The following is a 21,143-nucleotide window of genomic DNA, read 5'->3' as shown; positions in this document are numbered from 1 at the left end:
ACAGCTTCCCCATCCCACAGACAAATATGCGTCAGTCATGGCTTTTATGTTTTTTCACTGGACTGAGGCTTTCCCTGATAGACAGGCCAGTGCTGCTTCTGTGGATCAAGTTCCGTTAGAAAGGACCGGCGCCACCTGCGGATCCCTGTGAAACTCCACAGAGGTCAGGGAGCCCACATATCAGTCAGGTGCTTCGACCAGCCTGTGCCATCTGGCTGGTTTTACCCTCTCCTTGTGCAGGCCAACCTGGGTCCTCAGGGCCAGCCATATGCTCTAACAGCACTATTAAGACTCAGTTGGCAAATTTGTAGAGACCCCCCACCCCCACCAAGTACCTTGCTCAAAAGCATTGCTGTCGGTCCTACTAAATCTCAGATCCACCCTTCTGGGACGCATAGACTCTCACCCCTTGAGATGTCACAGGACTCCCAGTATGCGTGGCCCTGCCTCCTAGACCCACAGCTCAGGCTCTCTGGCCTTAGGGAAAAGCCCTCATCAGGAAGCATTAGCTACCCCTTGTGCCGACAAACTGCAGGGAACAGACTCTCGGATTCACGTCACACATCTAATAAAGCACCTGACCGCCCTGCACTCAATCTGGTGGCCTGAAAATAAAGATCTCCCAGGACCAGAGCAAATGACACCTGGTGAGGCAGCTCTCCTGAGACCTCAGGGCCTGGCCTGCATCCCGTTTGCTTCCATCTCTTTCATGGACAGAAAATACCCTCATCTGAATTTCCCAAACCCTTACAAAAGGGGAAGCCTCTTCTTGTGGCTATGGCGTTTTGGAAACAGTCTTTCCATGATGCTGTGAGCCTTTTCTGAAATGTTACACGTTTCAGAATTCACAGAAGTCTGTCTTTCATTTGAACTATTAACTGAATTCGGCTCTGCATTTGCAACTGTACAGGCTGTATTAACTGATAACAATTGGTCCCAAACAGTTCTCTGAGATAACAATACTGTTTGAAAATGTAAAATACCCATCCTCCTTAAAGTTTTCCATAAAGGAAAAGAGGAGGGAATACTCCCAAACTCATTCTACGAGGCCAGCATCACTCTAATACCAAAACCAGGCAAAGACACCACAAAAAAAGAAAATCACAAACCAATATCTCTAATGAACATAGATGCAAAAATACTCAACAAAATATTAGCAAACCGAATTCAAAAATACATAAAAAAGATCATCCACCATGATCAAGTGGGATTCATCTCAGGGATGCAAGGATGGTACAACATTCAAAACCCATCAACATCATCCACCACATCAACAAAAAGAACAAAAACCACATGATCATTTCCATTGATACTAAAAAGCATTTCACAAAATTCAACATACATTCATGATAAAAACTCTCAACAAAATGGGTATAGAGGGCAAGTACCTCAACATAATAAAGGCCATATATGACAAACCCACAGCCAACATTATACGTAACAGTGAGAAGCTGAAAGCCTTTCCTTTAAGATCAGGAACAAGACAAGGATGCCCACTCTCCCCACTTCTATTCAACACAGTACTGGAGGTCCTTGCCACAGCAATCAGACAACACAAAGAAATAAAAGGCATCCAGATTGGTAAAGAAGAAGTCAAACTGTCCCTGTCTGCAGATGACATGATATTGTACATAAAAAACCCTAAAGAATCCACTCCAAAACTACTAGATCTAATATCTGAATTCAGCAAAGTTGCAAGATACAAAATTAATACACAAAAATCTGTTGCATTCCTATACACTAATGATTAACTAGCAGAAAGAGAAATCAGGAAAACAATTCCATTCACAACTGCATCAAAAAGAATAAAATACTTAGGAATAAACCTAACTAAGGAAGTGAAAGACTTATACTCTGAAAACTACAAGACATTTTCATGAGAGAAATTAAAGAAGAAACCAATAAATGGAAACACATCCCATGCTCATGGTTAGGAAGAATTAATATTGTCAAAATGGCCATCCTGCCTAAAGCAATCTATAGATTCAATGCAATCCCTATCAAAATACCAACAGCATTCTTCAATGAACTGGAACAAATAGTTCTAAAATTCATATGGAATGACAAAAGACCCCAAATAGCCAAAGCAATCCTGAGAAGGAAGAATAAAGCTGGGGGGGATCTCACTTCCCAACTTCAAGATCTACTACAAAGCCACAGTAATCAAGACAATATGGTACTGGCAAAGGAACAGACCCATACACCAATGGAACAGACTTGAGAGCCCAGATATTAAACCCAAGCATACATGGTCAATTAATATATGATAAAGGAGCCATGGACATACAATGGGGAAATGACAGCCTCTTCAACAGCTGGTGTTGGCAAAACTGGACAGCTACATGCAAGAGAATGAAACTGCATCACTGTCTAATGCCATACACAAAAGTAAACTCCAAATGGATCAAAGACCTGAATGTAAGTCATGAAACCATAAAACTCTTAGAAAAAAACATAGGCAAAAATCTCTTGGACATAAACATGAGCAACTTCTTCATGAACATATCTCCCTGGGCAAGGAAAACAAAAGCAAAAATGAACAAGTGGGACTATATCAGACTAAAAAGCTTCTGTATAGCAAAGGACACCATCAGTAGAACGAAAAGATACCCTACAGTATGGGAGAATATATTCATAAATGACAGATCCAATAAAGGGTTGACATCCAAATTATATAAAGAGCTCACGCGCCTCAACAAACAAAAAGCAAATAAGCCAATTAAAAAATGGGCAGAGGATATTAACAGACACTTCTCCAAACAAGAAATTCAGATGGACAACAGGCACATGAAAAAATGCTCCAAAAAAAAATGTAAAACACAAGCATTTATGTTGCAAAACGTAAATCATCAGCGGCCGCTCTGTGTCCGCCTGCACAGCATATCCCCAAAGGCCGTGGGTCCTGTCTCAGTGGGCCTCAGAGCTCAGGGCCTGCTTGTGTGGCTCCCTTAGGCAGGGACTTCAGGAGCATACGTGACTCCAGGTGTACCCCATGGGGGGTACTGCCCTGCCCTCAGCTGGGGTAAATGCTGATAAATATTTTTAGCTCCTCCTTTCAGACCTCGGTTCCATCACAGAATTTGGAATGTCATATTCCTTCTGATTCTGTAATGTCGCCCTGCTGAAGCTCTGGAAAGACACACGCCCATTAGAGGGTGACCCCCGGCGCTCAGGATCCTGAAGGAGGGCCCTGTAGCTCCCCGAGACCCCCTACTGAAGTAGATCTCCATCTGTACAATTTCCCTCCCATGTGGGGCATGACTCCCAGGAAAGGTTCTTCCTGGCACCGAGGGGCAAAAGGCCCCTGAATTAAACCTGACTGTTGATCAGTGAGTCTTTCAAAGAGAAATCTTAATCAAAAGGGGGGCATGTGAAAATTAATAAAGGAAACCCCACTAAAGTAGAGTCAGGAGGCCAGAAGGGGGCGCCAAATCCCTCCAGGTCAACCACAGGCAGGGATGATAACTCACAGGCCCCAACAGGAAGAAAGAGGGTCAGGCTTCTCTGTGGAGCCCCCAAGCCCCACAGCAGTCTGGGCTCTGGGCAGATGGAGGCGCACATCTGCAGGTCAAGGCTTGCACAGTGCAGGCTGGACTGGGCATGCACTGAGCGGCAGCAGTCATCCCACCAGTGGGCCTCGTTGGCCTAATTCTGGCTGCCCAGAGGGGCCTGCCTTGGCTGAGGCCACAGAAGTGACACCATGTGCACCCCAAACCCACATGGACAGTCCCGCGTGAGTGTCCCCAACCTCATGGTGGACAGGAATTCTCAAGCTCTTCCCAGAAGCAGGAGCACTGGCCCAGGGTTGGATGTAGGAGGGACTGAGGGGCCAGCACGTACCAGTGCCAGCTCCACCTGTCCTGGTATGGAAGACACGTGGACCAGGGTGGCAAGCTGTCATGGCACAGAGACAGCTCCTGACCAAGCCTCTGTCCTGGCCATGACATCAGCCGTCTGGGGACGCCCAGGGCTGGAGAGGGCTCCTCGGGTGACCTGCACTCAACTCAGCCTGGCCTCAGAAACCCCAGGACTGACTGGAGGGGGCTATGCCCTGCCTGGATGCAGGTGACGTTTAGGGCCCCAACCTGGGCCCCGGGGGCAGCACAGGCCTGCACTGGGTGGCCAGGTCAAGGCTGAACCCCCTCCCCACTCTGGCTTCTCACTCACTGCTCCTGCTCCAGCTCAGTCTAGCACACCAGCAGGAGACGCCCAGCCCACCCTGTGCATGCCCCTGTCCTGTGGATCTGTGGCCTGGACCCTCAATGGGGCCATGCCGCTGATCAGGTGGGCACCAGGAAGCCCCAGCCAGGATCCCCCAAGGAAGGGGCTTGCAGCTGAGACTGGCAGGTGAGCGGAGATGGGGCTCACCTGGGAGCGGACAGGGAGGCCTAAGCCCCGCTTGTCGGAAACAATGAGGGTGATGATGGTCTTGAGAGCGGTGGCCAGGAATGTGTTGACTCCGAAGACCAGGGCACAGAGCTCTTTAGAAAGAGAAGATGCGATCTGGAAACTTAATGGAAAGCAGGCCAGATCAGACTCAGCCAGAGGACAAGAAGCACCCACAAAGGCAAAGGGGAAACCCGCTCTGAGCGGCCACTCCCCAGGCAGCCAGCAGCCACCAGCGACCCTCATGTGGCCCGAGGAGTGGCCAAGCCCATGGGAGACGGGCCCCACCACTCCCCCAAAAACGACTCATAATGTGGATTCAAAACGAAGAGCCAAATGCAACCTGGGGACATTTAAAAAATCTCCCAGTGACTTGGGGACCACGAACGCAGTACCACAGTGAATCCTCACAAAATCAACCCTCGCAAGAATGAGCAGAGCATCATAAGCAAAATCCCAAATTCAAGTTGCTTATCATTAAACAATTCAACAAACTGGGGAAAGAATGGTGAAGAAACCAGGAAAGCAGGGGGAACTCATGTTTAGGGCTCCCGGTCCTCTGCCATGAAGTTAACATCCGAATATCCTTCCATTTAGAACACCCAAAGTGCCCTTAAAAATAAATAACAACTGGACAATTAACAGCCTTAAGTTCTGAAGAACAGACAAACAAAAATACCCAAGAAGCCTTTAAAGGGCAAGACAGAGAGGCCTAGGGGCTCTGCCACACTGGGGTGGGAGGAGCCAGGAATGCACGGGCAGCCACACGGCAGGGAGAGGAAGGGGCTGGGCACCAGCTCAGCTACTGGGGGGGCCAGAGCTCCCAGCACAGGCTGGGCACCACGCCGTCCACACGTCTCGGTGGCATGTCCTGAAGTCACTAAGTGGGGCTGAAGGTGAGGCACAGGGGCAGCATGAGAAAAGGCCCTTGTCACATACCACAGATGTCAGTGCACTGCAGGTAAGTCAGGAAGAGGGATCCCATCAGAAAGGGGCCATAGGTATGAACTGGCCACTGACATCCCGCAGGAGGCACAGCATTGTCATCAAGGGGTGGGGGCGGGCCCATGGGCCCCTCCACCCCCAACAGGGGCCATGCTTGCCCACCTGGTATCTGCCGACACCCCCTTCCTAAAGCACATGCCCTTTGACCTGGGCAGTCCCCTTCCAGGGTCCATCTGATAATTTTGCAAATTATCAGAATTTGTAAAGATGTAGCTGAGAGCTAGTGGCCCCAGGGCTGTCACAGAACACCGGGGACAGCACTCCCACCAGCTGGGGACCAGCCGTGTGGCCTGTCAGTCATCGCCAAGGGAACCCATGGTGTCTGCATTTCCGACAGACCCACAGGGCTCTGCAAGGAGCCAGGACACGGAGCCACATGGCATAGTTCACATCAGGCCAGAGAGGACGCCCCACACCCGGGACCTGGCCCGCTCTGCAGCTGCGCTTCTGGTCTCACAGTTAAGCATCCAAGTGCCCTCGGAACAGATGCAGTGAGCACAGCAGGTGCCCACAGGGACAGGGCACAAGCGTCTGGCCACAGCACATGCTTGTTGGACGTGGAGAGGCTGAGAGGGCTGGAGGGCAGGGCAGTGCGGAGGACACGTGTCCACGCTGTGGGGAAGGCAGCCCGGCCACAAGGTCAGAAAGGGTGTCTTAGTGAAAACCATCTCGTGGGGCCAGCGGTGAGCCAGGCATCTGGCAGCACTCGGCCTTCAGGACAGGAGGGGAAGGGCCGCAGTCAGACCTCCCCCAGGGTGCGTGCGGGCTCAAAGCAGAGAAGCAAGTAGGTGTGGGAGCTCTGTGAGGGGCCGTGGGGGTCAGCCACCATGCCACAGGGATTGGCAGAGCAGCAGGAGGCTGGGGTCACGGAGCCAGCTCAAGACGTGGTGGAGACAGAAGTTCTGATGTGGGCACGACGGGAAGGCCAGGCCTGGAGGTGCCCCAGAGGGGTGACGGGCCCACACTGGGTGTGCACACAGGGCAGTAGGCTCCCTCGTGTGGTGTGAACACACAGGGCATGATAGGGCGCAGTGTGCATGTCCCACTTTCTGAAAAGTTGGTTCCAGGGTTGCACAGAGGGTCCTAGGTAGGGACCCCAGGGGTGTGAGGGACATGAGGGCATCAGGAAAGCTCTGGGAAGAGGGTGAGCTGGGACACTTGGTCATTCCTTGCCAATGGGCAGTCATGCCCAACTGTGGGAGGAGAGGACCAGAGAGGCCTCGGGGCACCCCACATGGGGCCACAGAGTTCTCAGGCTCGGACACCCCAGAGAGAATCACAGCAGTGTCCAAGCCTTGGAAACAGGCAGGGGACCTAGAGAATTTCATGAGGGCCAGTCCCTATGGACACCAAGCAGCCTCACAGGACTGGGCAGGGCACCCAAGGAAGCGCTACCCAGGGGCCGGCTCCTTGCTGTGGGTGGTGGGGCAGATCGGGTCCCTGATCAAGGGCGTGCAGGGCTCATCTGCAAACGGCAACCACCACCAGACCTCTCTGGGCCGCCCAGCACACGCCCTCTGCCCCCCACTAGTCTGCGCCCTCAGGCTTCCACCCTGCTGGCCGACTCACGTGGCAATGGGCACCAGGAACTGGTAGGAGCCACGGAAGAGCATGAAGGTGATGTAGCACAGCCAGATGTTGTTCGTGCTGTACATGAGGAAGACCAGCGCAGCCTGCACCGCCGTCACACCCGCGATGACCAGCTCGGCCCACAGGGCCCAGCGGATGTTCACGAAGCCCGCGGCAAAGGAGGTGATGGCACCTGGGGGACGGCCACCAGCACGTTCTGGGACTGGGAGGCAGGGCGGGACGTGGGGGCAGAGAGACATGGCACGCTGGAGGCGGGGGCGGGGCACACAGCGGGGGCCAAGGAGGGGTGCGAGGGCACTGGACATTCTGTGCGGGGTGCAGGCGCGGCGTGGGAGGCAGGGGCCGGGGCGGGATGTACCCAGCTGGATGGAGGCAGCGGATAGGGTGGGTGGGTGGCGGGGGAGCGCACAGGGCATGACGTACTGAGCAGGGTGGAGGCAGCGTCGGCCCCGCCGTTGTAGACCGCAGTGGTGTCCTCAGTGGGGTTGACCACATTCCACAGGATGTGCACATAGTAGACGATGAGGTAGTAGCCCACGGAGCTGAAGACCCACCACAGGGACCAGAGGCGTAGCTGCGGCCGCCGCAGGCTGTGCACCAGCTCCCTCAACATGCGCACAAGCACCAAGTCCCACATGGCCACCCGCAGCGCCGCAACCCGCTTCCCACCAGCACGCAGGCCAGGGAGCGGGTTCATTCGGTCCAGCTCGGAGGGCGAGGCAGCACCGGGCCTGCCCGCACTATTGTTGAAGAAGAGGCTGCGCTTCGGGCACCTGAGGAAGAGGGCCAGGACCAGGCTGAAGGTGAGGAAGGCCAGCGAGATGTAGTTGAGCTTGGTGAAGGAGCACCCAGCCACCGAGAGCAGCAGCTGGCCCAGCACCCCACTGGTGAAGACGCCCAGCAGCACGGCCGCACGCGAGCAGCTGGCCATGCGCTGGTAGTGGGCGGGCCGCACCAGCACGAAAATGTAGGAGGAGTAGGCGATGCGGGCGGCCATGGTGATGCTGTAGACGAGCTCCATGAACTGCATGTGCAGCACCGTGGAGCCCCATAGGAGCAGCAGCCACACGGAGATGTAGCTCAGGCCCTGCAGCACGAGCACTGGCTTGTAGCGCAGGTAGTCGGTGAGCAGGAAGACGGGCACCAGCGTAGCCAGGTAGGAGTAGGACAGCACTGGTGTGATCTCGTTGGTGACCTGCAGGACAGCAGGCTGTGACCCCCACAGGCCCCATCGGAATCGCCTCGCCGGGGCAGCTGACCCCAAGCTGTGCTCTGCCCCAGCGCCACCCCACAGTGTGCTTTTCACACAGCAGCGCGCCTGGACTCCTGTGGTGAAGCCGTGGGAAGATCCATTCATGACAGGCTGTTTTTAATGACATGAGAACATGATTCGGTTCCTGCCTAAAGCTAACGATGTGGAAAATGGAGCTGTGGCCAGTTTCACTTCGCTGCACCCTGCCTCCCTCTGGGGAGGGGGGAAAGGAGGTATGGAGAGACAGCTGACAGACCAGTTCCCATGGTGTGGGGGAAGCCGGGAGGGAAGGCATGGAAAGGCCGGGCACCCTGCCCTCGCCCCCGGGTCCCCAGTGCAGGGACACCAAACGGAACCCCCGGCCCATCCTCTGCGCCATCCCCCCCAGGGGCACTGGGCCACAGGCCCCCACCACCTGCCTCAGGCAGACCTGGCGGGCTCGTCCAGTGGGAGCCAGAACCCCTGGCCCTTGCTGGGCACTGTGCTCCCCAAGGTTGAAGACCCGCTCAGGGTGACAGCCAGTGTCCCACTGGCTGCCCGGCTTACCTCGGGAGGCAGCCCCGGCCCCGAGAGCCCAGGTCTCTGGCCCACCCACCTCCCAGGGCAGACAGGGGACCCCGCGGTGGTAGCCTCTCCCAAGGCCCTGGTGGGTTTCAGTGGGCAGCCCCTCAGTGGGGTCCCGGATGTGACTCAGACCCACCAGCACAGGCACTGGCCGAGCTCCGGCCTTGATGGGCACTAACCCAGACTCGGGCCTGCCCGCCTGCTAACATGCAGTGCTCCTCACCAGCCGGTCCAGGCACCTCTCAGCCCTGTGATGCACACTGTCACCAGGGCCCCACTTTGCAGGTGGAAATGCAGGGCTGAGTCCAGCCCTGGGTCGGCACACGGAGCCACGTCGAGCTGGCCACTCACCTCTGCCGGGAGGCTGGGTGGGCCCACACATCTCCGCAGGCTCGCCCCGTGCCTGCGGCCCTCACAACTAACCCCCTAGGACTCACAGGGACACTCTCAGTGCTCATCGGTTCCCAGGGGTTGCTGAGTAACCTGCACATGTTCACTGATAGCCATGGGGGCTCATGTTTATGGAAAATTCTGGGAACATCAAAAGCCCTGCTTGATGAGATCTCTTGGCACATGGCTTGCTCAGCTGGAGGGGCTCACCAGTCAGAGCCCGAGTCGAGGGGTCACAGCCTGGGGAAAACCAGCTGGCCCTGCCCTTCCCTGCTTCCTCCTCAGCATCCCTGCCCTGCTCTCCTAGGGCTTGGCAGACCAGCAGGCGCCAGAGGAGACTGACCCACCACATGTGGAAGGTGCAGGGGGAGTGGGTGCCCACAAAGCCTGAGGCAAGCAGCATCTGTCATGCAGCCCAGCACTGGCACGAGAACAGCTCCACCCAGACCCAGTCCCACCACATCTGTGTGCCCATGGAGCTGGGGCTATGCCCACTTCTAGATTCAGCTGGCTTCACTGAAGGGGCAGGCCCAGCCAGGCCCCAAGGCAGCCAGGACATGCTGGGATGGGGCCAGGGCAGTAGGGCTGGCAGGAGGGACCAGAGGGGTGGGGAGCAGGAAAGGGCCAGGCAGGCCACAGGTAACACTAAATCTAAGAGGAGGCATCGAGGGGCCACACCTGGATAGGTGCTTAGCCCAGCCAGACGAGAGGACAAGGACGGCCAGGACCGTCCTGGAGGCTGCCCGGTGATCCCACCAGTGACAGGCAATGGGTGTAGGCAGGGGCTCCTGTGGGGTGGGGGCTGCAGGCCTCACCCAGCAGCTCAGATGCAAAGCAAGCCCCTGCCCCTCCCAAAGGCACTTCACGAACCAGAGCAGGGAGGGCACACAGGGTGCCTTCTCCCCACAAAGCACGTCTGGCTGGACTAAACTGAAACTGCAGCATGAAAGGACACCAGGTGCAAAGTGAGATGGCCAGCCACACCTGGGAAGAACCTGCCATGCCGGCAGGCAGAGCCACAAGCACGGGAATCCACCTGGCCGCAAGAAGCCAGCCCTGAGGACAAGGGAAGCTGGCCAGGCAGGCAGACACCAAGGAGACGTAGATCCTGCAGAAGGCACCTCCACGCCCATCAGATGGGCAGAGACTCAGCAGTGCTGCTCAGGTGTTGTTGGCAAGAGGGATATCAGAGGCAGGCATGCAAAGGGACGTAAAAGAACAGCTCTGGGCCCCCACGGACAGCTGCCCCCAGCCAGCATGGCAGGGGGGCTGCATAGGCTGTCCTAGGTGCCACTCACCACCCTGCCCCGGCTCAAGCCTGCAGGGTGCGGCTCCAGCACCCGGCCGGCCCAGCAGCTAACGCAGAGCCTGAGAGGGCAGCTGAGTGGGGCTCAAGGCCTCTCTGACACAGGGTTCACCTCATCACTTCCGGGGGCTCCTCACACATGCTTATACCCGTGAGTGACACAGTGGCCCAGGATGGCCCCCTTCTAGAACAGGGTACTTTCTAAGGGAGGAGAACCATATGGCTGACAGGTGAGCAAGGGAAGAGGGGGGCAGTCACTCAGAGGAGACCTTGGAGGGCCTGGGGATACAGCAGGCAACCCTGAAGGCCCCAGCGCCACCTGGGCAGTGACCAGCCCTGGTCAGTCACACACACAGGGCTCCAAGCCCCTGTGAGCATCACAAGGGCATTTCTGTTTCTCCAAGATGGCTGGTTTGAGGGGACAGCCTGACCTGCATGGTAACTGCATGTAACTTAAACAATTCTAGGGTCTGCAAGGGGTAGGGGCCTCCTGAAGAAGTCATGTGGCATAGCGGGACCCAACAGGATCAGCCACAGTGACATGGGGTACAGGGTCCAGCCTCCATGTTGGAGGGGATGGACGAGGCTGGGCCAGGTAGCCACTGAGCTCAGATGGGAGCCCCAGCCACACGCTTCACAAACCAGCAGACTCTGGGCTCTTTTGTTATTTTATGGGGAACGGAACCTCAGGGGATACAGCTCACACCCCCCTTCTCAGTGTGCACCAGGGACCAGACTAGGTACAAGCTTACTAGTCAGGTTCCAGCAACACCTCTGTCCTTGTTGCTGAGAAAAAGGAAAATTCCTCCCATAATCTCTTTAGGCAAATGGTGCTGGCCTCTCCTGGAAGCCAGCCCAGCAGGTGGACGTAGGCTCCCTAACCAGGGGAAACAGAGGACAGGGCACTCCCACACTCTTCCTGGGACCCCTGTGGGCTGCAGCCTCCCTACCCGGCCTCAGTGGGAAGGTGCCCCCCAGGTCGGGACAGGACCCTACCACCACGCACCCCATCTGCTCCCACCCAGCCCCTACCCCATTCTACCTGCTTGCGTGTGAAGTTCTTGTCAGGACCCAGGAGGTAGGGTGTGATGAAGCTCTCCCCTGGCCGCATCTGTGCCATGAAGCCATAGAAGCAGAGGTAGATCACCAGACATCTCCTAGACTTGAGCTCCGGGTCCAGCCCTGGCTCTGCGGGCTTCTGCTCCTCCACCGCCTGAGTGGCGGGCACCATGCTGCCCAAGGCCAGAAGGAGACACTGCCCCTGCAAGGATGGGCCAAGAGGGCTGCTCAGCAACAGCCCACAGCACCTCCCCAGCCTCGGCAGGCAGGGCACATCCCTGTCACATAACCCACACCCACAGACAGGGCCCATGGGCCCTGGGTCTGAGAGCACCTGGCACCCGTAACCACCTGGCCAGCTGCCACACTGGGGCTGTGCAGTCCCATCCCATCACCACCAGCCATGTGGGGCTCCTTCAGTGCTGATTAACTAAAGCTGAACAGAGTTTGAAACCCAGCGTCCCGGGCACCCCAGGCTCATTCCAAGTGCTCCCAGCCGGTGGCTGTGGCTGCTGCGTTGGGCCCATGTGCCTCCCTGGGAGAGGTCTCAGGGACAGCCCATTCTGGTGCCTGGGGTCACAGTGCCCAGGCACACCACCCAGCTAGAGCCACTTGGTACCTCCTGGCCCCATGATGTCCAGAGGGTACAGGTGGAAGAGGACCTGGGGGGAAGCCAGGCATGTGCCCACCATGGCACAGGTGGTCAGCAAAGGTGGCTGGGAGCATGAACTGCAGCCCAAATGGCCACCCCATTGGCCACTGTGGGACCCCAAGCCCAAGACAGGCGCAGCAGATGGGGTTCACAGGTAAAGCTGCCAGTAGTGAAGAGGGCAAAGGAAGAGGTGGGCGTCTTCAGGGGGTGCAGCACGGGGATGGGAGGGGCCAAGAGGGGCAGAGGGCGGTCTTGGGACCCCAGCACCGGGGATTCTGCTAAAGAGCAGCAGCTGGGAGTGCAGGTCATCAGGTGGGCCAGGCACACCTGGATAGCACATCCCAGATGACAGCCCCCCCTCCATGAAGGGGACCTCAGGTGGGGCCTGCCCAGCCCATGTCCCCACCTGTAACGTCGATCAGTCAGTGAGAAGCCTGTTCCGTGTAAGGGGCCAGCACCCCCATCTCCACCCACTCGGAGCCTGTCTGACAGAGAGGCAGGGACTCCCATTTCCTCAGCTGCACAGTTACTCTGCCTTCACTTGATCACCACATCCCTATATGCCCAGTGATATTTTCTGTTCAAGACACTTCCATTTGAAGTGAGTCAAAAAGTGAGCAGCCACTAAACCAGGTCAGGGTGAAGAAGGAGCCGGGCTAAGCAGTACAGGGCACCGGAGGGCTTCATTCCCGAGGCCAAGGCTGGGTAGGGCTGCCCGGGGTGTAGGTGCAGCTGGGCTGCAGGCTGTCGGGACAAGTCCCTGCTCCTTACTGCTCAGCCTGTTTGGGGGGTTGGCTGAGTAGGGTCTGGATTTGTGGAAACATCCTCTCCAATGCCCAAGCAGAAGGCACAGAAAGTTCCCAAGACATGGGACCAGCTTTGGGGCCCAGAGACTCTGAGGAAAAGCTGCCCAGATTGCCAGCATGAGGTCCCCTGCATTCCAGCCGGTGTGAGGCTCAGAGACCATCCCAACAGGGGGTGCTCCCACACTCCTCTGGGGACCAGCATGAGGCCCGGGGTGGCCCAGAGACAGCAGGGGGGGGGACCCCCGAGGGTGGAGCATGGCCTCACGTGGGGCCTCTGGTCGTCCTCCCCAGGCCTGGGGCCTCGGCAACGGGAACTGTGGCCGGAGCTCTGCTTCCACCTCGGAGTCCTGTGCTGACCTGACTCAGGGAAAACGAGATCTCTCAGGAAGCCGGGCTGAGGTGCTTGTTTGGGGGCTACAGGGAAGGGCAGGGCAGGGGTGAGGGGCGGCTGCAGAACTCCAGAGTTTCAAAGGGAGAGGACCACGGGGCAACAGTGGCCTTAGGAGTTACTGGGACAGCCCCCCAGCATTCTCCAGGGACCAAGTGGAACTGGCCCTCCCCATTCCCAACCCTGGGAAAGAGCTGTGTGGAGACTGGAATTCAATTTCCTAAGCCCCGTGGAGCTCGACAACAGCTGGAAAGAGCAGGGCCTTCCCACAAGCAGACAGCTATTGGCCACAGGGTGGCCCACAAGCTGAGCCACCCACACTTGGAGTAAGTGCCCCAGACGCCCACCAGTGGGAGCACACCTCTCACACTCACCTCCCCACCCCTGGGCCAGGAGAGCAACTGCAGGCTTCTCCCCCAACCAAGCCCCCCATGTGGGCAAGCAGCCAGGAGCTCAAAGCGCCCTGGCTCCCAGGAGCTGGCCCACCCTGCCCACCCCCTGGGGCCCAGGAACCCCAGTACCTGCCCTCCTGTTCCGAAAGGTGTTATCTCCAGAAGCGACAGGAAGGGCCTCACCTGGCGTCCCCCGAATCCCAGGGTAGAAGCCTGAGACACCAGTGCCTGGCATGCTTCCCAGTTCCACATCCTGGATTCCCATGGCTTCCAAAACCAACAGGGGCTGCTTCTGACCCCACAGTGAGAGCCTCTGGGCCTCTCTGTGCAGCTCTCTCAAGGTCTGGGGCACCCACCCGGCATTAGCCCATAAGCCCAGGACTGGGCATTAACACACGGCCAGGCCTGCAGGGGCAGGGTTGATGAGGTGCGTGGCCTTGGAATTCCTGTCGGTCTGGAGAACAGCCCCGTGTCCACATCCAGAGGTCCCATGTAGCACCACCCCACCTGAGCTCCAGGGCCACAGCACAGGGTGGACCAGCCTCCCTCCCGAGGGGCGGCCAGGCAAGCAGCCACCCCCCAGGAGACAGCCAGGGGGTGGGGAGGGTAGGAACGACGGGAATGCTCTGCTAGCAGCACTCACAGTGCCGCCTCAGGGAGAAACCCACAGGCTCTGGCCCTTTCCAGCCCAGCCCACCCTTGGGGCTGATATCATCAAGCACCTGACCTCACAGGCCACCCCCAGCTCCATCCCTGCAATCTGAGGACATGGCATTGTCCAGGATCCAAACTGCTGGGTGACAAATACCAGAGTCCCTTCCTTCCTCCTGAGCTGCTAACAGCTGGGACCGGATGAGGAAGGGGCCACCCCCAGCCACCGGGGAGCAGCCCAGGCTCCTGAACTCCTCGGGAGGGGAGCGCCAGTCCAGGCACTAAGCACCCACGTGTCCCCACAGCCCACATTGAGCTGGGGTGCTCGAGTCTCACATCTGGGGACCACACTCTTATTTGCTCTGGGCTTGCACCAGCTTTCCACCTGCTGACTCCACAGTTATGGGGCCAGGGGAGCATCCCACAACACTAGTGGGGTCCCTATAGGATGTGTGCCTTCTCACCAGAACACCCCCAGAAAGTGGGACCCACTCTCCAAGGACGTGGACGAAGATACCCACCTGGGCCAGGCTGCCACCTGTCTTAAGCACACATCCACTGCCCCACGACCCGCACAGGGACCCCCAAGCCCAGCCTCACCCCACTCTGTGCCAGGGGAGCAAAGTAAAGAGGCTGAGGAGCACACCAGACCCACAGACGCCCTGCAAAATGGCCACTTCCATTTCTCCTTCAGGCATTTGTCCTGAGTGTTCAAATGGCCACGCTTCCCAAGCATGCAAGCCCTCCTCCAGCACCAGGGTGGGGGTGTGGTCCTGGCCCTCCCCTTCACGAGCACCTCTGGGACTCCCGAGGTGAGAGAACCCGCTGCAGGCACACCCAGGCAGAGTGCGGGGGGAGGGGGGGCAGGACACCTCCAGGCCAGGGCTGGGGGCAGTGCGGCAGTGCTGGCCCTTGAGTACCCTTGCAGGCTGAAATGCTGCCCACCGGCCTCACAGAAAGGCCAGGCAGGGCTGAGGTGGCACTCAGGCCGCAGCAGGGCCGCCAGCGACACCGTCTATCTGACTGCAGGGACTCCTTGGGGCCATAAGATGTGTGTCCACTTTGTGCATTTCCCACACCTGGCTCAGCACTGCTGCACACGCACTTTCAAAAACTTCTGCAACAGGTGGAGAGCTGCCAGCTCCAGTGCCCATGGGCTGGATAGCAGGGTGTCTGAGAAGTGAGCTGGGCAGAACAGGGCCATGGGGAGAAGCCTGGCTCCACCCCAGGAGCATGGCTGCCACACAGAACAGAGCCAAAATTCAGGGTCCTTCCAATCCGTTTTTAGCGCTGGCCACTCTGGGCAGATGTTGAACACGACAGGACCAACGCATGTTTGAGACGCAGTGGACTCGGCCCAGGGCACAGAGGCAGCTCAGGCCATTGGTTGGCATGTCTAGGGGGACAGGCCACTTGTACTGGGGCTGGGGTTCAAAGAACTGTGCAGACCCAGAAAACAGGAGTCCCAGCCCTAGTCCAGATGGGTCACCTGCCTTCAGTTTTATTCTGTCAGTTATTCAACACACGAGAGGCGGATTAGTCACCACCAGCACTCACAGGCCGGCCGTCCAGCCATGCCTCGGAGTCCTCCATCCCAATAGCAGACTATTCTAGGTGCGCAGGACCATTCAGCCTCACACTCCAGGACGGTAAAGTGGAAGGACGCAGCCGTGAAAACTGAGCACAGAAGGCAAACGAGGTGCCCAGGCTTGGGCAAGTGGGTGGCAGGTCTGGCCTGGACCCCAGGTGCCCTGATACCAACCCAAGCCTGTATAACCTCAGGCCTCTTAAGGGCAAAGGAAGTACCAGCCTGCCTGGAGGATCAAGGCAGAGGACCAAGGCCCCACGCATCGGCCTTCAGGAGGCTCTGACAGTCTGGGGTGGGGAGAGGGGACCACCTCCTAGGAAGGCTGCAGACCCAAGATGGAAACAGAAGCAAACCCCTCTCTCTCTTTTGTGTTAACCAGGTTAACGGGAGGAAGCTCATTACATTTTTTCAAACAGCTTTTAGAAAAAAAGAAGACCCCTGCACTCACCCCATATCAGAGGGCAGAGTTCTGTGCTCGGGTGAAGTTAACCCCATCACTGCCATAGACAACACACACAGGTGTAAAACGTCCATAGACAACACACACAGGTGTAAAACGTCCTGGAGGTGTTGGTCACCTTTGCCCAGCACAGATAATTAATATCTACGGTTATTAAAGTCCACCAAAGCCCCGTCTGAAAGAAAGCCAATGCAGGAGGATGCAAAGGCCAAGCGATGCCTTCCAGGCCAAGTGAGACGCCATCCGGGGGACTCTCCTGTGGGGGCACTGGGCTCCCAGACCAGCACAGGGAGGCAGTTCTGCTGGGCTGGTGAGTCCTGGTTCTGCTGATTTAACTGGGTTGCAGGGGGTCGCTCAGTCTCCCTTCTGCGGAGGGGCGCCTGACCACTTTTCTGCACAGCACCCAGCAGGCGGCTCCAAGGACTTTACCCACCTGCACTCGGGCAGCCTGGAAAACAGTGTCTAGATTCTGGACTATCTGACCTGCACTCTAACCAGCAGACCGGGCACCTCAGACGGTGAGGAAGGAACCCACACGGTGTGTGCCTGGGCCGCGCCCCTGGGGTCTCCAGGACAAGCCCTACGGTCGGGGACGCCTGGGAACTTTCCCACTTGTACAGACGTAGGACGGGACCACTAGGAAAGGACGGCGGTGCCCAGTCCGGGCTCCAGGACAGCCTCCCGCGGGGTCCGCTCCAGGCCGCTTCCAAAGGGAAGTCCTCTGGGAAGTCGTTCGGCACCTGCGGAGTTCCGGCCGGAGGCCCACGGCGCCAGGGCCGGGGAAGGCATTCCCTTCCGGCCGTAGCGGCACGTGCGCAGCGGCACGTGTTCTGCGGCTCGGGGGGCCGGACCGCGGTCCCAGGAAGACGGGGCGAAGGCCGGGGCGAAGGCCGGGGCGCTGCTCTCAGCCGCCCGACAGGTGGCGAAGTGACCTGGCGCTGGCCCGGCGCGGCCCAGAGGGTGCGGGCGCGCCTGGGCCGAGGGGGAACAGCCGCGGAGAGCGGGCGAGCTCACGGCCCCCGCGAGGCGGCGGGAGGGAGCGCGCGCTGGGCCGGCCACCGCGGCGGGAGGCGGGTCCGTGCCACCGCCCAGCACGCAGCCCCGAGCCCACTCGCCCGCACTCACCCCGAGACCCCGGTCTGCGCCGAGTACCTGGCCTGCGGCCGCCGCCTCTCCGCGCGCGCGCCCAGAAAGCCCGGCCGCCGACACCGCGGGGATAGCGTAGGCCAGGCCCCGCCCCGGGCCCCGCCCAAGGCCCCGCCCCGGGCCCGCGAGGACAGAGCGCACGCGTCGGCGCCCAGGGCCACCGCTCCGCGCCCCGCCCGCCCCGGGTCACACGGCCGTCTAGTTACGGGGGCTTGGCACCCCGGTGCGTCCACGCAGCCGGCCGCAGTCCCGACTGGACCCGGCCCCCAACACCCGTTCGCAGCCCCCACGGGAGCGGCCCTCTGACCGCCGCCCATGGCCTCAGGCCGCACAGTCCTCACTGGACCACCCCCTCATTGCCTCCACCCTCCACAGACCCCCTAGACGACCCCCGGCCCCCAGTGCACGACCTCTCCCAGTCCCCCGCGCCTACCAACGCGGTGCGCAGCCCTGGTCACAGCTCCCGAAGTCTGGGAGGAAGGCACCGCACGCCCCCCTGTCAGCTGTGACCGCCCCTTGGACGAGGGCCGGCCCCCTGCCCCCTGCCAACGCAAGAAGTGCTTGTGCTTTTCTTTGGCTCTTTTGAAAACATTCTTTCCTGTCTGACCCGAAAGCTCCGGCCGGGATGCTGGCCGCTGAGCAAGTCAGGACAGGACTGCTGGGAGTTGACAGAATTCCCCGCCCCCACACAGCCCCGCTGTGCGGTTCACCCTGACCCACTTTGGGTCTGGTGGCTGACTCTGGACACCAGCAAGGCTAAAACGCCTGCCCCTGGGGGTCACAGCAAGCGCCCCCACTACACAAGTGCCCAGTGCCTGGCTCCCAGTTGGTGCCTCCCTAGAATCCCCCAGTACGCCCTCCCACCGACCGTTAAGCAGCCAAGCTCCCTGCGGAGAAGCAGGAAGCTCCAGGGAGGCCAGTGTCCCAGGGCTACGCACCCCTAGACTCCCAGAAAGGAAGGTATAGCCAGGAGGGAAGCCGTTGCTGGCCGCACAGTGCACAGCCCGGCAGGTGTGGGCTGACGCGGGATGCGTGGGGAGGGGCCTGTGCAGGACAGCAGCCATTCTCCTAGACAGGCCTGGGGCCAAAGCCCACTGCCAGCCAGCGGAATGCAGGAGAGGCTGCCTTGGGGTGAATAGCTTCACCCCTCCTGGCGGTGGAAAAGCAGATTGTCGGGTGGGTGTACAAAGGCGAAGGAATGACCTGAGGTCTGGCTGGACAGAGCAGATGGGGAAGCATGCGCAAGGGACCTGGTGGCCTCTCGGTGGGATCCACGCCCAGGATGCAAACAGCAGGTCCCTGATGAGCAGTGCCAGGGGCCTGGTGTGAGCACCTGCAGTCTCCCCGCCGATGCCGCTCCTCATGGCAGGCTGCCACCATTCCGTCTGAAAAGATGGCCTGGTGGCTGCTGGTCCAAGGAGGATGAGAGCCCTTAGAGAGAAGCAGGACCTCCCTGTACCCAGGGCCCACCTGGACAGGACAGGCCTGGGCCACCCTTGGATATGTGTCTGGGAAAGAACGCTTTTGCTGCCTGCTACTGAACTTGGGGTGTTTGTCACACAGCAGGAGAGGAAGGTGAAGGAAGGAGTCCGATGGCCAGCCAGTAAAAGTCCTGAGAATTTAACCTGTCAGTCTTGAAAATAAAACAGCCAGTTTTGTTAACAGCAAAATAGGTTTATCTGGGAATGGCATCAGAATTGCAGTTCAGGACAAACAAATCCACAAGCGGAAGAAGAAGGCAGAGAAAGTATCTAAAGTGTCAGAGAGGAAAAGGGGGACTTGGGAAGGGCTGCTGAGAACGAAGCCCATTGGAGAGCAAGGGCGGGAAGGGGGAGCACTTCTCATTGGCTGGGCTGTGGTGGCTTCTCATTGGCTGGGCTGTTGCCAGGGTAGAGAAAAGCTTCCCTCCTGCTGCTGCAGAGAAAAGCTGCTGATTTCTGCGGGAATGCGAGCCTTCACACTGCAACAGGTGGGTGGGGTGCCTGGTTGGGTGACCTTTGCCCGTGAGGTCCTGGCACTGACTGCTCCTACTGGGACACCCAGAGCACTGGTTCAGCCTCACCAACTTGGGCTCAGGCCCTGAGGCTGCACAGGGTGCTCTGGTTCTAACCCAGGGTCAGGATACTCTGTCCGGAGGCTGACCCCGGCAGTCAGACTTGTCATCTGGACCTCAGCTCCTCCCATCTGTCATTCCCCCTCCCTAGGGAAGCCACTGTGTCCCCATGGCTGCCTTGTGGAGGTGTACTACCTTCGTAGAAAAAAGCAAGGTAAGGGACAGACCCAAGCGGAAAGTGTGCGTGCAGGGCTGCGTCTCAGGTGGCCCAGCAACAGTGGGTGCTGCGCAGGCTTAATGCCAGAGAAAGTGGAAGAACGCAAGGTGAAAATAGAAACGGAAGGGGGAGCAGGCTGCGTTGCGGAAGCACACACTGGAGTTCTGCTAGTCACAGTATCACACTGAAGTATGGAGATAAAGTCTCAGCTACGCAAGGAGAATGTGGCCACACACAGACAAGGAGGGGCTTCCACTCTGGTGGCAAAACTGGACAGATCACACGAAGTACATGGAGGTGGTATTAATGACATTAATTCCACTGTTAGCAATTTCTATTTTATTTTTAAAAAGAAACAACAGGCTTCAAAAGCAGCTCTTTCTGTCAAGCACCACCAAGACTTAATACCTTCCTAATTGCAGTTTCAGCCTCTCTCAGGGGTGGAATTTTAAGTCAGTCTGGCATTTTCTGGTCGGCACTAATCTGCCCAATAAGGTGAAAGGTCATCTGCCTGATATACTCTCTTCCTGCTATGGGAAGGTCACCTTGCCTTAAATAACGCCTCCTTTAACTGCCTTGTCCCACCCCATTCCTACAAAAACCTTCCATTCTGAAGACTCCTAGGAGCTCCCTTCCTCTTGCTGGATGGGATGCTTCTCTATTCACGTATTGTTGAATACAGCCAATTAGATCTTCAAATTTACTCATTTGAATTATTTTAACATTTTTTATACATAATGCAGAATACATAGAGAGAATACACATTTTTTTCTAAAATCTCATGAGGAACTTTAAGAGATGATCCAAAACCAAGCAGCAAATCAAAGCTGAAAACAGTCTCAAAAAATGAAAAATCACTTATGCCACATTCTTAAATCTTAACTCTATAAAACTAAATATCAATGAAAAAGAAATGGTGCAATCAAACCTGGCCAGTAGGTGATCTCCTGTCATCCCTCCTCACGAAACATGGGCCAACGAGAAAATCAGAACTGACATGGTTCCTGTGTATAGACTGCTGGCAGCAGCTGTGGGTTACAGACAGACCCTGGGGGGCCTGCAGACACCTGGGAGGCTCACCAAAGGCCCTCAGGGAAGAATCCACTGTAGAATGATTTTTAAATTTCTTGGTTTTACTATTAAAATTAAGAAACATAGCAGTGAGTGCAGATATTAGAACAGAAAAAGATCAACACCATGAACAAAAGAAAGTAAAAAATAGAATGAAGTAATGGGGA

General features: G+C 57.7%; 1 protein-coding gene across 14 annotated transcripts in view; it reads right to left on the bottom strand.

The window, feature by feature from the left end:
• The window catches only part of SLC19A1 (solute carrier family 19 member 1), a 32,375-nt gene extending 14,279 nt beyond the window's left edge, over positions 1–18,096 (bottom strand). For 9 of the 14 annotated variants that reach the window (XM_037004982.2, XM_037004986.2, XM_073231232.1 and 6 more), the window contains exons 1-5: positions 13,276–13,367; positions 11,536–11,754; positions 7,405–8,176; positions 6,961–7,153; positions 4,369–4,510 (exon numbers count right to left, since the gene is read on the bottom strand). In XM_037004982.2, coding sequence (XP_036860877.2) covers positions 4,369–4,510; positions 6,961–7,153; positions 7,405–8,176; positions 11,536–11,724 — 1,296 coding nt within the window. In that variant the 5' untranslated portion in view covers positions 11,725–11,754; positions 13,276–13,367. Of the gene's footprint in view, positions 1–4,368; positions 4,511–6,960; positions 7,154–7,404; positions 8,177–11,535; positions 11,755–13,275; positions 13,368–17,614; positions 17,756–18,068 lie in introns of those variants that run through there. The other 5 variants (XM_073231230.1, XM_073231229.1, XM_073231231.1 and 2 more) reach the window with 5 other exon arrangements.
• Between the last annotated feature and the right edge of the window lie 3,047 nt (positions 18,097–21,143).

Source organism: Manis javanica, chromosome 3, assembly GCF_040802235.1.
Source record: "Manis javanica isolate MJ-LG chromosome 3, MJ_LKY, whole genome shotgun sequence".
NCBI classification, from domain to species: domain Eukaryota; kingdom Metazoa; phylum Chordata; class Mammalia; order Pholidota; family Manidae; genus Manis; species Manis javanica.
This window is presented reverse-complemented; position numbering and strand designations above follow the sequence as displayed.